Source organism: Balaenoptera ricei, chromosome 6 (assembly GCF_028023285.1).
Source record: "Balaenoptera ricei isolate mBalRic1 chromosome 6, mBalRic1.hap2, whole genome shotgun sequence".
NCBI classification, from domain to species: domain Eukaryota; kingdom Metazoa; phylum Chordata; class Mammalia; order Artiodactyla; family Balaenopteridae; genus Balaenoptera; species Balaenoptera ricei.
In genome coordinates this window covers 115,853,812-115,870,462 of record NC_082644.1, presented here as the reverse complement: position 1 = coordinate 115,870,462, position 16,651 = coordinate 115,853,812, and the positions used below count along the sequence as shown (strand labels likewise).

The 16,651-nt window shown below is 60.5% G+C and overlaps 2 protein-coding genes across 5 annotated transcripts; one reads left to right on the top strand and one right to left on the bottom strand.

The window, feature by feature from the left end:
- Nucleotides 1-251: 251 nt before the first annotated feature.
- ZDHHC12 (zinc finger DHHC-type palmitoyltransferase 12) lies at nt 252-3,606 on the top strand. Its single transcript, XM_059925772.1, is given in 7 exon segments — nt 252-381; nt 616-650; nt 653-817; nt 1,842-2,006; nt 2,368-2,445; nt 2,612-2,778; nt 2,970-3,606. Coding segments are annotated over 7 exon segments (1,029 nt in total). The 5' UTR covers nt 252-281; the 3' UTR covers nt 3,289-3,606.
- Nucleotides 3,543-15,234, bottom strand: PKN3 (protein kinase N3). Of its 4 annotated transcripts, none has more exons than XM_059925768.1 (22): nt 14,831-15,229; nt 12,598-12,838; nt 12,256-12,401; nt 11,501-11,612; nt 11,300-11,427; nt 10,911-11,094; nt 9,322-9,468; nt 9,129-9,238; nt 8,876-9,019; nt 8,384-8,459; nt 8,132-8,300; nt 7,830-7,932; nt 7,651-7,718; nt 7,258-7,321; nt 7,021-7,112; nt 6,282-6,458; nt 5,517-5,579; nt 5,301-5,377; nt 4,724-4,866; nt 4,529-4,636; nt 4,157-4,237; nt 3,543-4,047 (listed from the first exon to the last, which is right to left on the bottom strand). In XM_059925768.1, the coding sequence occupies exons 1-22, from the start codon at nt 14,852-14,854 to the stop codon at nt 3,835-3,837; spliced, it is 2,670 nt and encodes an 889-aa protein (XP_059781751.1). In that variant the 5' UTR covers nt 14,855-15,229; the 3' UTR covers nt 3,543-3,834. The 4 variants fall into 4 exon arrangements, with proteins under 4 accessions (XP_059781751.1, XP_059781752.1, XP_059781753.1 ...); XM_059925769.1 differs by lacking the exon at nt 14,831-15,229 and adding an exon at nt 13,678-14,159; XM_059925771.1 differs by having other exon boundaries at nt 3,959-4,050; nt 4,204-4,237; nt 14,831-15,234.
- Nucleotides 15,235-16,651: the final 1,417 nt, after the last annotated feature.

Genomic DNA, 16,651 nt, shown 5'->3' with positions numbered 1-16,651 from the left:
CCCGACGGCTCCCCGGCTTTCGAAAGTTACCTGGCTGGTTGGGGGTGGGGTTGGGGGAGTTACCGGCTGCGCGCGCGCCGGCCCCGCCCTCAGCCTCTTCAGGCACCTGTGGGCTCGAGGGCCTACTCGGCCGCAGCTGCCGTCCAATAGGCAGCCTCCCTGACCCAATTAGGCCCCGCCCACAGCCTGCATCCTCCAATCCCCGGGTGGCGGCGGGCCCTCTCCCTCGGAGGGCCCGCCCCTCTGAGCGCTTCTTCCGGGTGGGGCCCCGGGCAGAGGCGATGGCGCCCTGGGCGCTCCTCAGGCCTGGGGTCCTGGTGCGGACCGGGCACACCGTGCTGACCTGGGGGATCACGCTGGTGCTCTTCCTGCATGATACCGGTGAGCCTGACCCCGCGCGACCCTGGACCCCCCCCCCCCCCCGATCCCGCGTGATTCCCTAGATGTTTGGGTCTCACTGAGTCCCTTGCCGAAGCCCGAGAGATCCTGGGATTCACCCTATCTCCTCCAGCTCCTAAGGCCCCCTCCCCATCTCTCATTCCAAGAGCCACCTGCTTTCTGCCTAATACCCAGTTGATCCCTAATTAATTCCAGAATCTTCCTGATCCCTGCCAGATACCCTGTCTGTCCCAGGACCCACCCGGTGCCCACCAGATCCGACGACCGACTCGAGCCCCCATCTCCCCTGATCCTGGGACCCGCCCGACCCTTCCCAGGAATTGACTCCCAAGATTCCGAGGATCAACTAGATGAAGGACTGGCATCCCGCCCAGCCCTGTGGCCACTAGCTGCCCAAGTCCAGGCTCCCCAGCCTCAGGCAAGAGAACACGGCATAGGGGAGCAGGCTGTCCCTCACGTCCTCATCCTTGATTCTCGCCCTGGTAGCATTTACTCATCCCATCAACCCCCTTCCACCCTTCCCCCTCTTTACCCACCACAGGCCACCTCCGTGGCCACCTCCAGCACAAGTTTTCACCCTCCCTCACTACCACCATCACAGCCCCCACTCATCATCCCTCCTTGCTCCAGCATAAACCCCTGGACCGGGAGCGTTCTCACTTTCCTCCCAAGATCTCAAGTCTCCTCCACTGCCTCTGCCCCTTAGCCTAAATCCTGCTCAGTCTCCCCATTAGAAAGAACCCCCCCAGTGCAACCCCCCTTCCTTCTCCACTCCCTTTTACAGTCAAGGGGCACCAGAGTTGGCCACACTCTGCTGTCTGGCTGTCTCCTGCCCCTCGCTCTTCAGCCCCCCGCCTCCCAAAATCCTTCAGTCACCTCCATGGGCTGGACCCTTCCTGGCCTGGGCTCCCCTGTTGTCCCTCTGCAGCATGCCAGCCAGCCTGCCGACCCTGCCCTCCTCTGTCTCTTGGGCATCTTGGACCTGGCCAGCCTCTCCTCATCTCAGAGCCAGACCCCTCAGCCAGACCCTTCCTCCCTCTCCCCCACATTCAGCCAAGTGTGGCCCCATCAGCCCCCTTACCCCCCTCTGTCCATCCCCTCTTCTCCACCCTTCCTGCCAGTGCCCTTGTCCAGACACACTCCTCTCCGTGTCCCAAATAAGCCTCCCCTCTGATCCATCTTTACTCCAGCAGTAAGAGGGCTTTCAGAAACATATCTGACCCTATAACCTTCCATGGTTCCCTATTGCCCTCCAGAGAGAGTGTAGATGAACTGCTTTTTTTTTTTTTTCGCTGAACGTGAACTTCTCCCTCCTGCACCCTATGCAGTGGCCACACCTGACCATTCATCAAACTCCATCTCCAGGCCTTCCCTCAGCCAGGGACACACTTCCCACCTCCAACTGCACCCCTCACCTGCACCCTCCTATTCTATCGCCGCAGCCTCACTCTCCCCCTCTGGCCTCTCCAGCACTGCGGCAGTGGGAAGAGCAGGGGGAGCTGCTCCTGCCCCTCACCTTCCTGCTCTTGGTACTGGGCTCCCTGCTGCTTTACCTGGCTGTGTCACTCATGGACCCGGGATACGTGAATGTCCTGCTCCAGCCCCAGGTAACCAGGGGTCCCAAACATCTCCTCCCCCCAACAGGGAACTCAAGGCCCCAGTAACAATCTCATGCTAGACCCTGTGCTGAGGGCTTTTCTAGGGAATCCCAGGGAATCGTCTTGCCAGACCTAGAGCCCCATCCTACAATGAGGAAATTGCCAAGACCCAGAGAGGGGAAGTAACTGGCAGAGGTCACACAGCCTCGCAGTCCAGGGCACTCTGCCCCACTCTACCACCTCCATTACACAGGGGATGGATCCCCAAACGTGCACACTCAGAGTTAAGCTGGCCCCCAAGGGAGCTACCCACCAGTGCCCTCTGCCTCCCAAGGGAACCCCATCTCATACTGTGTCCCCCCATTTTCAGGAGGAGGCCAAGGAAGAGCAGACAGCCATGGTTCCTCAGGCCATCCCCCTTCGGCGCTGCAGATACTGCATGGTGCTGGTGGGTGATGCAGGGACCTCCGTGGGAGGGGTCGGGCAAGATTGAGACTCCTTGGCCTCATCCCTCCTCCTGGAAGTCCTCCCAGATGCCAGCCCTGACCTCCCGCCCACATTGTTGGGTCCAGAAGGGAGCCGGTGTTGAGGCCTGACTCCCTGTGTGCCCACAGCAACCCCTGCGGGCCCGTCACTGCCGTGAGTGCCGTCGTTGTGTCCGCCGATATGACCACCACTGCCCCTGGATGGAGAACTGCGTGGGGGAGCGCAATCACCCACTCTTCGTGGCCTACCTGGCGCTGCAGCTGGTGGTGCTTCTGTGGGGCCTGTACATGGCATGGTGGGTTCCCCCAGCGCCCTGGGTGTGGGGGGCCAGGCAGCAGGCACCCACCAAGTGTGGAGAGAGCCAGGCTCCCTCTTCAGGGGCCTCGGACCCTCTCCCAAATGGCCGGCCCAATGGGGGTCCCTGGGGCAAAGCCACCACACACACACCCGCCAGCTCTGGGTCCCTGTCGCCCTCCTTCCCTGCAGGTCTGGCCTCCGCTTCTTCCGGCCTTGGGGGCTCTGGCTGCGGTCCAGTGGGCTCCTGTTTGCCACCTTCCTGCTGCTGTCGCTCTTCTCCCTAGTGGCCAGCCTGCTCTTGGCCTCGCACCTCTACCTGGTGGCCAGCAACACCACCACCTGGGAGTTCATCTCCTCACACCGCATCGCCTACCTCCGCCAGCGCCCCGGCAACCCCTTCGACCGCGGCCTGACCCGCAACCTGGCCCACTTCTTCTGTGGATGGCCCTCGGGGTCCTGGGAGACCCTCTGGGCTGAGGAGGAGGAAGGCAGTAGCCAGGATGTTTAGGGTTGCCAGAGGCCGGGCCACCATCTTGTGCCTGAAAACCAGAGGGGCTGCACCCGGGGTCGTCAGCCCTCCGAGGGCCTGGGGCTCCTCACTCCTGCCCACTCCTCCCAGGCCTCAGAGTGGAGCTGAAGGACAGAACCCTGCCTCAAAGGCAGAAGAGGAGGAAGAGGACCCATGGTGGGGCTCGGGCACAAAGGACCTGGGCTGCGGAGACTTCCACCCTCCCCGCCCCCCAAGCCAGGCTGCGTCCAATGCACAGTTTTGTAAATTTAATAATTCATAAAGCAAGTCAAGTACTCAAAAAACAAACCAAACTGCTCCTCGCTGTGCCACACTTTCGGGTCCAGGTCTCGCAGTGGGCAGGGGAGAGGTGGTCGGGAGAAGGGAGGGGAGGCAGCACTTTGCCCGGTGACTCGGCAAAGCCCACAACAGCAGCCCGTGGCCATCACCTTGAGTCCCAAGGGCTCATCAATACCAGGGCGCCCAGGCCGGCAAGCAGGGGCTCCAGCCGTCTGAGGGGCAGGGGGTAGAGAGCCCGGGGGGCCCTCAGGGCTCCAGGAAGCGCTGGGACACAAAGTCGAAGTCCCGGAAGGCAGCCTGTTGGCGGGCGGTGAGGGGGCTGCGGGCATCAGGCGGCGTCAGGGCAGGCGGCAGCCCCGTGAACTCGCCCTCAAAGTAGCGCAGGTCTGTGGGGCCGCAGAGGGTGGGCACAAACGGGGGCCGGACGGCTCGGGCGAGCAGGGCCTGCCAGTCGGTGGTCTGGGGGCAAGGGTAGAGGTGCCTCAGACGAGGGGAGCGGCAGCCCCGCGGGCCCTTGATGCCTCCCACTGCGCCAGGCTCCTGGACCACTGCGGCCCTGGCCACTCACCCTGAAGAAAGGCTGTGTCTTGATCTCCTCAGCATCCCGCTCCCCCGCCCCCAGGCGCTTCTCGGGGCACTTCTGGAGGAGCTGGGGGAGAGGACAGGTGCTCGTTCAGGGCGCTCAGGGCGCTCGGGCCCCAGGCACTGCCCGCCTCCCCCTCTCCAGCCTCTCAGGTAGGGATCCCCAAGCCACGAGCAGCCCTGGACCCTGCGGTGATTACCTTCTTTTTTTTTTTAAAGAGTTTGTTTTGTTTTTGGGGGGACGCACCACGCAGCTTGCGGGATTTTAGTTTCCCCGACCAGGGATCGAACCCGCGCCCCCTGCAGTGGAAGTGCAGAGTCTTAACCACTGGACCACCGGGGAAGTCCCTGCGATTACCTTCTGAATGAGCTCAAGCCCTTGCACCGACAGAAAGCGCGGGTATGCGGCTTCCGCATTGACGATGCAGTCAAACACCTCCTCCTCGGTGTCCCCTGGAAACGGGCACTGCAGGGATGGGGCTCAGCAGGGTATGTGGGCCACCCCACCCCCACCTGACCTGGAGGCCCCAGCAGCACCCCATCCAGCGCTCACCTCGCCCACCAGCATCTCGTAGAGCAGCACGCCCAGCCCCCACCAGTCCACAGCCCGCGTATAGGCCTCCTGGGTCAGCACCTCAGGGGCCAGGAACTCCGGGGTGCCACAGAAGGTGCTCGTCCGGTCCCCAAAGCCGATCCCTGCAAACCAACATCCACACTGATGCCAGCATGGTGTGTCATCCACAAGAACCTCTGTAAGAATCAAGCACCCACCCTTATGACCCCATGTACTGAACCTGTGCCGAGCCCTGCCCCATACCCTTGGAGGTGGAAACGGTTTTTACGCCACTTGATTGATGAGGAATCTGAGTCTCAGCCAAGCTCATGTGCCAGGGTCACGCAGAAAGCAGAACCCAGTGCCCTCTCCCAGCCCAGGATCTCCCTCTGGCCAAGGGCAAGGGGCTCTTTCAGAGCTTTTAGGGCTGAAAGGACGAGCCAATGTGTCCAGCTAGTCCCTGGAATGAGGGCTGAGAGGCAGATTTCCTGGGAGCTGCCACTTTCCCACCACCCTGCTGGCCTGGGCTGAGTGAGCACGGCTGAAAGACACGGGATCCTGGACAGGAGGCACCCACCTTCCTTACAGAGCCCAAAGTCTGCGATCTTCAGGAAACCCTGGGCATCCAGCAGAAGATTATCCAACTTAAGGTCTCTGAGGGCAAGGCGGGGCAGATCAAAGGGGCTAAGAAGCGCTGAGGCCCAGGGAACAGCGGCCCCACCCCAGAGCAGCCCAGGAGAAGGGTAGCATCTGCCCCCTCGCCCACTCCCCCAGCATCTCGGGGGCAAGTTACCTGTAAATGATCTTCTGCTCATGTAAGAATTGCAGGCCCAGGACCACACAGGCCAGATAGAACCTGGAGGGTTGGTGTAGGGGGGAGTTCAGGCCCAGGACTGTGGGGGACAGGGCAGGGAGGCACCAGGATGGCCATGGCCTGGGGACCCCAGATGTCCCTGCCAGAGTCAGATGTGGGCGAGAGACTGGGAGGAGCCTCATGTGTAGCAGGGGCGGGGCTCCTCCAGATAACAGCCTGCCCTTCCTGGGCTCTTAGATTGTGCCAGGGATGACACCGAGTAACCTCACGCCTATCCTGGCATCCTCCCAGCAGCCTGCTGTGGATACCCATCATGCCTACTTTTCAAATGAGGATCTGAGACTCCTGGTAAATGACCCACCCAGGGTCGCACAGCTAGTGGCCGAGCTGATATGTGAATCCAGGCTCCAGAGCCCACACTCTGCTGGGCAAGAAATAACAACACCAGCTGTCGGTCACTTACTGCTCACTAGTCCCCGTGCTCGGCAATTTCTAAATGTTACGTTCATCCATGCAACAAGCCTATGAAATAGTTATCATTAGCCCAATTCACAGCTATATAAACTGAGGTCTGAGGTCACAAATGCTGTGAGGGTTGATAACCAGGATTTGAACCAAGGCCTCCCTGACTCCATGCTCTTCTGCTGATGGGCACCCTGGAGGAAGCAGGATGAAGGCGTTGCCAGGTACAGGGAAGCAGGGAAGGCTCGCTGGAAGAGGCAGACAGGAGAGATGGGAACCCACCGGGCCTGGGGCTCAGGGAAGACGTCCTCATGGATCTGCATCATGAGGTCGCCACCGGGCACGAACTCAGTCACGAAGCAGGCGTGGCTGGAGGTGTGGAAGCAGGCAAGGAGGGAGAGTAGGAAGGGGTGCCCCATGCGGCCCACAGCCTCCAGGATTCGCTTCTCGCAGTACAGGCTGCAAGAGGAGGGTGTGGGTTTTAGAGGGAAGGAGGGAACCCAAAAGGGAAAGAAAACCTCCCCTGACTATGCCCTGTCACCCACACAACACCCCTGGGTCACTGGCTCTTGTCAAAGTGCCAGGCAACTAGAGGGATGGTTCATATGTATCAGGAGCTCACATAGGTCTTTTTTTTTTTTTTGGCCACGCTGTGTGGCATGCGGGATCTCAGTTCCCCGACCAGGGATGGAACCAGCACCCCCTGCAGTGGAAGCGCGGAGTCTTAACCACTGGACCACCAGGGAAGTTCCTCACGTAGGTCTTGAACCTGTACCACCACCCTGTTCCCATTTCACAGATGAGGAAACTGAGGTGCATAGAAGAGGGGACCTGCCCAACGGCACACAGTTAACAACTGCAGTTGCTAACAAGAGAGCCCAGGCCTGGCTGGCCCCACAGGGTCACCTCTTACAAGCCCCAGTAGCATTCAGCTGCCTTCCTGGGCCACCAGCCCAGGCCTGCCATCCTGGGTACCCTCCACGTGCCCGGATGCCGGGAACCCCCTGGCCTCAGCACACACCTCTCTATCTCGTCCCGGCTCAGCACCTCCTGCTTCTTCAGCGCTTTGATGGCATAGTATTGGCCTGTCCCCTTGAACTGGACCAGGAGAACCTGGGGACCAGAGAGAGATTGGGCTCCAGGTGGGCAGTACAGGAGTCTACTTCCCCCACCCACCGCCCCGCAGACCTCAGAGTCCCCCTAGCTAACGTGTCGGGGCCTGCCCACCCCCCTCCACTGCACCCCCTCAGCCCACTACCTTCCCGAAGTGGCCCCGGCCCAGCACGGCCAAGCAGCGGAAGTCCTGAAGCCGGGGAGGTTTCCTGCAAGAGAGAGGGTACAGGAAGCCCCTGGGACAAGGGCTGGGGCTCCGCCAAGGGCCGCTCCAAACCCTCCCTCCACGCCTGGTCCTGGGCTGTCCCCACCTGTGGGGCAGGAGGGGCAGGGGCTGGAGAGGCCGGGTCAGGGCTCCTAGGACTGCCATTTCCTGGGGTCTGGCACGCAGGCGGAGCTCACTAACGTGGGCTCCGCAAGTGAGAACCTGAGAGCAAGCCAAGGAGCTCGGGGCGATGTGAGAACGCCTGACAGGCAAACACCCAAGTGAGTGGACAGATGTCTCTCCCAAACGCCAAGGTGAGCCTGCCAGGGGTACCTGGTGGCTGAGGCTGGCAGAGATGGCTCGAGTCGAGTCCTGGGCTCCATGTGGGGGCGTTTGGTGCTCTGTGAGGGCAGAGGGGCTCAGGGCAGAGGGGGCTTCCTCTCCCTTTTCCCTCCAGCCCTGCCGTCCCCACCCAGACAGCCCCCAGCATGACCAGCCCTGCCGCCGCTCACCGGCATCTCCTCGGGGGTCGGCTCCTGGGGCAGGTAGAGGCGCGGTGGCTTGGGTGGGCATTGGATCTCTTCTCGCAAGGGGGTCTTCTTGGGCGGGAAATTACTGTGGGGAGGAAGCAGACACACGACCAGGCACAGGCGGATGGAATAGTGGCGGGGCTGGGGGGCGGTGGACCCACAGCCGTGTGAGACAGAGAGACAGAGAGACAGGTCAGAGGGCGAGCAACGGGGACAGGCATTGTCTGCACGTGTAGTGAGGTGACTCCACAGAGAAGCGGGCAGCCTGGGGCGAGGCTCCTCACCTGGGCGAGGCAGGGGCGGCGGCCCCCCGGGGTGTGGCTGGGGTCTGGGAGCACCCTTTCGGGGGGCTGATGGTGCTTGGGGAGCTGCAGGGGGGCAGCAGGCTCATGACCAAGCGCCCCCAGGCCGCCATGCTGAGGTTCATCTGGGAAGCCCTCAGGAAGTCCTGACCTGGGGCAAAAGGGGGCTCAGTCCCGGGGTGTCCTAAGGGTCCCAGCCCTGCCCCCTACTAGCCAGCCTTCTCCACTCCACACCTCTGCGTTTTGAGAAAATGCGTTTCTGCCTCTGCAGCCGGGGCCTTCTCTCAATGACAGGGTCACAGAAGGTCACCTGTGGGGGCAGGGGACAGGGCTGAAGACCAGTCCCCTCCCACCCCACCTGCCACGGGCACCTCCTCAGCCTCCAGGCTCCCAGCCTGAGCCCATGTCAACAGACGCAAGAGCCAGAAGGACTCAGAGAGATGGATCCAACATCCTCATTGGTACCAGCGGGGAAACCGAGGCCCGGAGAAGAGAGGCGGTCCAGGGTCACACACGCGGCAGGGCAGTCAGGACAAGGATGCAGGCCGCTAGGCCCCCATGAAGTCCTCAGAGAGGGGCTGGGAATCCTTCCTTCCTCTAGATCTCCTCCCTCTGGGCCTCAATTTCCACTCCTACGTGTGGGTGCGGAGCACAGTCTCAAAGGCCCTTCTTTGCTCTAACGGACCCAGGGGCCCACGAGGTCAGAGGGCAGGGGCCAGTGGGCACCTGGGCAAAGAGCAGCCCCTGCGGCACCAGGCTGAGGGAGAGCTGGTGACAGGCATTGTCCAGGAAGTCCTCCAGCCTCAGGAAGGCCACGCCGCACAGCTGCCTCCAGTCCCGCCAGCGCACCCCGATCTCCAGCTCTCGGGCCTACAGTGGGGAGGCCAGGTTGAGGGGTGGAGCGTGGCACCAGCCACTACCTGGCCGGCCTTCCACCGCACGGCCCACGGTCACCCCTGTTCACACAAGGCAGCCTCACCCGCTCCAGGGGGACGACAAAGGTCTGGTCCCAGGACTGCTTGGCCACAGGCCCCCAGCCCGTCTGGCCCACAATGCGATTGTCCACCTTCAGCACGGCCAACACCTCACCTGTGGGGTCAGAGCCGGGGTTCAGGGCAGGCTGGGAGCGGGGGTCCTTCGCTGTTCCCCAGCTTCCCATGCCCCCTACTCACTGGTCAGCTCGCCTCCGCCACGCTGCTGCTTGGCCCTGCTCCGAAGCCAGCCCTGGGAGGGGCTCCCGGCCAGTGCGGCCACGGGGGAACGTCCCGGCACAGCTGTCAGCAGCTGCTCACAGCCCAGGAGGTGGACCTGCAGCGTCCCTGTCAGGGAGTGTGGTGGGGGGCCGTCATCAGGTGCCATCCTCCAATGGGCCCCTGGGACCCCAGGAATGCTGCCTTCTCCTGGAGGTATAGCTAAATCCAGACCTTGCCCACATTAGGCCTCGGCAGCCACCTGCCACCCTTGGGGCCGGCCAACTGGTCCTCCCCTCCTGCACACTCTCTACGTGTTGGGAGAAGCAGGGACACACAGGCAGAGGAGTGAGACTCAGACCTCAGCCAGGTTGCACGGGACCACAGCGCACGGCGACACACTGCTCAGGGCTCAGGGCCTAGGAATAGCGCCATGGCAGGGATGAGAGCCCGGGGAGGAGCAGGACGCCTGGCGGGCTGACCTGTCCCACCTCCTCCCTGGGCCTGTTTCCCCATCGGTACAGCGGAAAGGAGCGCCAGCTCAGCCCCGCCTCCTGCAATGGGTACAAGCGTGTTTTGCCAACCAAGCAGATTCGTCTTAGGGTCATTAGAGATTTGTCCCTCAAAGGGTAGAGGAAGCAGTGGGACTCTGGCCGCCCTTGAGGACATACACTGGGACTAAGAGCGCCATTTAGGGAGTCTGGGTCTGGCGTTTACACTCTGAGAGACCTCATAAACCAAGGCAGTGCCCAGGGTGGGAAGATCACCTTAGGAAGAATGATTGGAGGAATATGGGTATTCAGCCAGAAGACAGGATGTGGGGTGGCCCCAAGTACCTGAATTTTAGGCCATTTAACAAGCCCTTACCCCCACCTTCCCCAACCTGTCTACTTGGCTAACTCACATAAGCCCTTCAAGGCCAAGCTCAGACACCACCCCCTCCAGGAAGCATTCCTTGATTCCCTAAGGGCCAGGTGAGGGGGCCCATCCAGCCGCTGTACTTCCCCTTCTCAGCTCTGCTCACAGTGAGATGTGGCCTGTCTACCCTGCATCAGCTCTGTGTTGGCAGGGGCTGGGCTCTCTAGTTGGCACCGTGTCCCAGGTGGGAAGCTCAGGGCTTCCAGAGTTGACGCTGGTAGATTATTTGGAGGCAGATCCAGCTTGGGATAAGGAAGAACTTTCCAACGGTCCAAACTGCCCAGGACTGGGTATCAAGGCCTCCAGGGCTATGAGCTCCCTAACACTGGCACTTTAAGCACTCTCATGGTTCCTCACTTAAATAATAGCTTCACCGACTGAGCGATCTCTGCGCCCGCACGGTGCTGAGCACTTCACATGCAACAACTCACTGAATTTTCGCAGCAACCCTATGAAATAGGTGCTGTTATCACCCCCATTTGACAGAGTGAAAAACTGAGGTCTGGAGAGGGGATGTCAGTTGCACAAGGTCACACAGCTAGGGGATGGTGAAGCCAGGATTGGAAGTCTTCTCCAAGATTCTTCCCCACTGTGTTTCAGGCTCCTCCCTGGAAGGGAAGGAGAGCTCTGAAGTAGGAGGGACTCCCGGGTACCTGTCATGGCAGTGGGCTTCACGAGTGTCCCTGAAGGCTGGGCGTTCCCAGACACAGCAGTCCGCAGCTCCCGGGCCACTCTGCCACGCAGAGGGTGGGCAGGAGGCAGTCCCTCCAGCAGCTGCTCCAAGGCCAGCCGCAGGAGGTCCAGTTTCTGGGAGGACTCCTGGAGCTGGGCCTGAGCCTGCAGAAGGGATACAGGGCCATGGGGTAACGGCAGGGGCAGTGGCTCAGGCCACCTGGAGACACCCTGGATGAGGTCTAGACAAGAATGTGCCTCCTGTTTCCTCATTGCCACCCCTCACAGCCAGTCCAGCGGTGTCTCCCGCCACTGCAGAGGGTGGTACCACTCAGAGAGGCGCAGCAATGGGAGGGGACCATGATCTGACCTCGGCTAGCACCTTGCGGTCCTGCGTTCGCCGGCTACCAAGCAGCTTCACCACGTTCTTGGCGCCCTCGGCCACGGCAGCCTCGATGCGTAGCCGGTGCCGCAGCTCCTCCACCAGCAGCTCCGGTCCTAGGAGGAGGGGGTCAGCCCTCAAGCCCACGCCCTGCTCCGCTCTGCCCATCCCCACTTCTCAAGGCCTCACCTGGCTCAGGGGACCCGCTGGCCTCCAGGCTGCTGATCTTCATTCGTAGAAGGGCCACCTTCAGCTGGCTGTCCTGTAGCATCTGCTGGGCAGCTGCCAGAAGCTTCCTCTCCTATGGGGTTGTGACATATGCCCCCTCAGGCCAGGACTAGGCCAGAGCCTCCCTGGTCAGACCAGGGACTGGAGCAAGCCTCCCCCATCAGTCTAGGATTGAAGCTAAGCCTGTCTCGGTAGGCCAGATACTAGAGCAAAGCCTCCATTTTTAGACTAGGTCTGGAGCAGACCTCCCCCATCAGACTAGACAAGGGAGGGCTAAGGTCAAGCCTCCCTTATTAGATCAGGGTGAGCCTCCACATCATGCTGGGAATTGGGACAGGTTGGGAGTTGGGCTGAGATTCCCCATTAGACTGGTGTTTTGCCTTCTCTGTTAGACGAGGGGTTCGAGCCATGCCTTTCCCACCAAGCTGAGATTTAGGGTTCTGCCTCCCCTGTCAGACTAAGGGTGAGACTGTCTCCTTTCCAGGGTCAATGGCTGGGTTGCATTTCCCTATCAGAATAGGGGCTGGTGGTGGGATGGATTGGGAGATTGGGATTGACATATACACACTAATATGTATAAGATAGATAACTAATAAGAAACTGCTGTATAAAAAAAAATTCAAAAATTCAAAAAAAAAAAGAACAGGGTCTGGATCACCACCTTCTCTAATAATCTGAGAGCCAAATCTCTTCCCCTCAGATCCCAGGGGCCTTACCTTGGGAGTGCCACTGGCATACGTGTGGGTCATATTCTCGGCTCCCTGCTTGACCTTCAGCTCTACCTGCAGCTGCCTCTGTAGAGCCTCCAGGTGTCGGGCCCTTGGCTGCTCTGCCAGCGGCCAAGGTCCTGAGGCCGCAGGTTCTGTGTGCAAAGAGTGTGGGGCTCATGAACCCCTCCCCCAGAGCCGAGAGCCCCCCATGGCCTAGCTCTCTCCTCCCCGCCCCTCCCGGGCAGGGGCTACATGAGGAGGCTCTGAGAGAGGTCAGGGCCAAGGCCAAGGAGCTGGGTCAGCCTGCCGCCTGCTGTCCCGAGGGGCCTGCTCAGACTCCTCACTCACCAGCCGGGCCAGGCCCGGGGCCGGGCAGCAGGATGCGGGCATGCAGCTCCCGCAGCTCCCCGTGCAGCTGCTCCAGGCGGCGGTTGGAGGACCGCAGCAGCTGCTGCACGTGGCCCAGGTGGCGGCGGTCGGTGGCTACCCGCCGCAGGTTCTCCACACCCTCCTTGATTTTCAGCTCCTTCTGGATGGCCCGGCGGATCGCCTCTTTCTCATCCCCTGGGGGCCACTGGCCCGCCCCAGGCTGGAAAGGCAGAGGCATTAGTCCCCTCAGACCCCACCTCCACGGCCTCAGCTCATCACAGGCGGAGGGGGAGGGAGGCAGGCGTGGTCGGCACCCAGGACTGACACCCGCGGTTTGGGAAGCATTTATGAGCTTAGAGCTAGTATCCCTAAGCCAGATGGAAATCCCAAGGCTATTTATCCAGCCCGTGCTCCTGTCCTCTGCCATCAGAGAGAAGAGTAAGGGGAAAAAAATTGTCAGTGTTTACATGGTGTTCTGTTCTAAGAGCTGTGCAGACATTCACTTGTTGATCCTGACAGCAACCCCATGAGGTAGGTTTAGTTATTATCCCCATTTTATAGATGAGGAAACTGAGACACAGAGAGGTTAAGTAATTTGCCCAAGGCCACAACACAGGGAAGGAGATGCACCATCATCTCTTGGGCCCCAGCCTCTCCCTGCCGGTCATGCTTACATCAGGCTGCTCTCAGTCTGGGATCCAGGCTAAGGTCTGGGGACCAGAAAAGAGGCTCGGCACTGAGAAGGGCCCCCCCAATGTCACGCAGACAGGGCAGCCTGTGGCCTGAGGAGAAGCTAGGGCTGTTCCCCTGACCTTCCGACACCCCAGCTGGCAAAGCAGAGGCACAGAGGGGTTGAGGAGGTCTCCGGGGGCCCACTCCCAGCTCAGCTCCTGGGAGGAATTAGAAGGCTCTCTCACTGCTTCACCCCAAGTGGGAGCAAGAAAGAGGAAAAACTCTTTCCCAGAGACCATTTCAAACCAACCGGTGCCGATGCTGACCTCAGCCCAGGGTAACCCATGACGCCCCCAACCCAGGACTGCCTCAGAGCCCTCACCTTACCTCTCGGCTCTCCATCTCCTGAGCCCAGTGGAGCCTCAGGGACCCCCACCCCAGGCCTCCGCTGGCCCTCTGGCCCGTCTGTCAGAGGGCAGGGGCGGGGCTCAGGAAATCCTTTGAGGGCCCTAGGCCAGAGGGCCAGCGCCAAAGGCCTGAGCAAACAAAGATCCCACGGAGCTGGGGGCCCGGCACCGGGGTCCTGAGTCACCCAGCTGCCGCTGCTGGGCGGAGGTTAACAGGAAATCGGAAAATGTGTACAAGCCACGGCTGGAACAGGCAGAGGGACCTCCGGAGGAAGGGGGAGGGAGGGGACAGACGCAGCCCTGAAAGTTGCCCAAGGGGTGGGGGCACTCTAGGAGTCTTGTGGAGAACACTTCACCCTTGACCAGAGCCCATGGTCCTGCCTGCTCCGGGCTGGAATCCTGCCAAGTGCGCACACACCTCTCCCTTTCTGCTCCGCGGCTGGGGCGCTATCTTGTACACAAACGTCTCCACCCCCATTTGTTCTGGGCTAGTACCCCACCTCTCCCCACCCCCCAAAAAGACACACAGCCTCGGTCCCATGCGAACCTATTGCCAGCTCCGGCAGGAACCCCGCCCCCTCGCCATTTGGTCTGGAACCCTGTGTACCCGAGGGTTCCCCCGGGAACTGGGTAGGCCCCTCCCTCTGGGGTCCCCACTCCCCGCCTGCCTGTGTGCTCTGGGAAGGACCCCACGACCGCGAGGGAGTGGCACCCTCCAGGCGGAGGAGGGTTCTTCTCCCCTCCCAGAACCCGTCCCTAGGTGCCTGCACGGCCCCCCTTTGCTTTCGCAGCGGATGCACATCGGCCTTAGAGTGCTACCTGGAAGAACAGATTTAAGGAAACTTTGGGGCCCACCCTGGTGGCCCTGACTGCGGACTCAGACGTGCTCATGGGCAGGCCTGACTGGAGGCTCTGATTCACTTGGAGGTGATTTGGGGACGTCTCCAGGAGGCAGGAACGACTTACCCCCAGTGCTCAGGTCTGCCCTGCGAAGGTGTAGGGGGGCGCAGGGCAAGGGCTGGGAAGGGACACGGGGAGGGGCTGGGGATGCGGCCGGAGCCCGGGGCGGTGAATGAGGCTCCCCCCACCCCCCGGCCCGCGCCCGCGGCCCGTCCCCTCCGGGCGCCGTTCACCTGCTGCGGCGCCCCCTCTTCCATGGCGCCGCTCGGGCAGCTCGGCCCCTCCTCTCGACCACTCCGGTTCCGGAAGCCCCGGCCCCTCCGCCAGGGCTTTCAAACTTGAAACTTCCCGGGAAGCGGCGCCGGAGTCGCGGGATCGGGCGCCCCCTCCCGAGGTCCGCTGGCCCTCGCGGGACCTGGGATCAGCGCCGCCTCTCGGCCGCGCGGGATCGAGCCTGGCTCCTGACCCAGAGGCCCCGGAGCCTCCCCCGGATCCGATGTTCCGAGGGATTTGGAGCCCAGTGCCCCTCATCTGAGGCCGCGGTTCCTGCTCCTTGAGACACTGACCCCCGCCCCGCGATACAAGGGCAGAAAAGGACATTTCCCGGGCCGGCGTTCTCGTTGTCGGGTCGCGCGCCCAGAGGGGCGGGCCCGGGTGGGGACAGCGCCGCCTGCCGGCCGCGGGGCAATGCCTGTGTGGCCTGTCCTCTCTGGGCCGGGTCAGCCTCTTCCTCGGAACCCCGCCGAGACCTGGCTCCCGCCCGGAGTCTCTCTTCCTCTCCCATGTCATTGGTGTAAAATGGGCTAATCCCATACCTGTCGCCCGCCAAGGAGCCTTGGCCCTGTCTGTAATCACTGTAAGAATGTATGCGTGGGAAAACAATAAAGCCTTACCCAAATTACACCAAATTACAAACGAATCCAAAATCCCTCAGGACCCCTGCCCCATCACTTGACTAGACTGGAGCTTTCTGGTTCAGCCAGAGCTGCTCAGCCTTTGCCCTAAAGGGCTCATCTAAACAGAATACACATTTAAACCTTGAGAAAAAGCCACCATTTCAGGAAACTAGCCTGCGCTAGGCGGTTCTTGCAATGGCTTAGGTACGTAGGGGACCCTGGTTCTTTACTGCCTAGTCTAGGGTTGTTTAGGCAATTCCTGTTATCCTGTGCTCACCAGCACTTTGTGCCAGGACTTTACTGGAAAGAGCCTCGTCCAAGGGGCCGGAAGTGAGTAAGGCTCAAATACTGAAGGTGGCTTATTTGCTGACTTGGAAGAGGTGCCCTCCAGTGCTTTTATAGGAGGAAACCATGTCAGTTCCACTTTGCTCTATCACCTCCTTCACAGTGGACTGGAAAGTGAAATCGGCAAAACATGGGCAATCCTGGGATTGTCCTGCAATGGGAAATCAACCAAGTGACGTGAACATATGCAAAGGAGACTTGGTTCACTGGGGGACATGCCGACTTCATAATCAGAGCCAAGTGCGACACTTTTACATATATACAAATCAGAATTATTGAAGGTTAGACATTTAACAGCTAGTAAGCAAGCTAGCCAGGCACATGGTAGGCTCCTTTAAGTGGGGGTTATCGAGGTGCCCTTAACTGAATGTTAATGTTAACAAATAATTGAGAGGTAAAAAGACTACCAGCTTCTGACTGTAGGTCATGGGTTTCAGAAAAAAAACATCAAACGAGCAAAGCTCTGCCTTTCAGGAGGGTATCTAGTTCCCATCTTGAGGCTCATTTATCCACTCCTCCAGCCAGAAAGCTGAATTATGTGGAAGAACAATAATTTTTAAGTTTGCTGTGAAGTGTTTCACTGTCTCAGTGGCCACTAAGGGAAAGGGGTTCAGAAATAGAATACATCCACCTTTCCTAATGAACCCCAGGCTGGACAAACCTATAGCCCTGGGCTGATGGATGAGTCTGACAAGATAGCTGCATCTTACATGTCTGATGGTGATGGTGCTTCATAAAATTGTAATTCTTAGGAAAATTGAAGTTCACATTTAACACCCAGTGGGTAGTGACAGCCCAAACGAACTCTGGCTA

What these genes read in the sequence shown, in the direction of transcription:
- PKN3 (XM_059925768.1), bottom strand. Translation starts at nt 14,854, where the DNA reads ATGGAAGAGGGGGCGCCGCAGCAG. An exon ending in CCCCGGGCCTGGCCCGGCTG is followed by an intron (nt 12,402 to 12,597) that starts GTGAGTGAGGAG and finishes CTTTGCACACAG; the next exon opens with AACCTGCGGCCTCAGGACCT. An exon ending in AGCCGGGACGAGATAGAGAG is followed by an intron (nt 6,459 to 7,020) that starts GTGTGTGCTGAG and finishes CTCCTCTTGCAG; the next exon opens with CCTGTACTGCGAGAAGCGAA.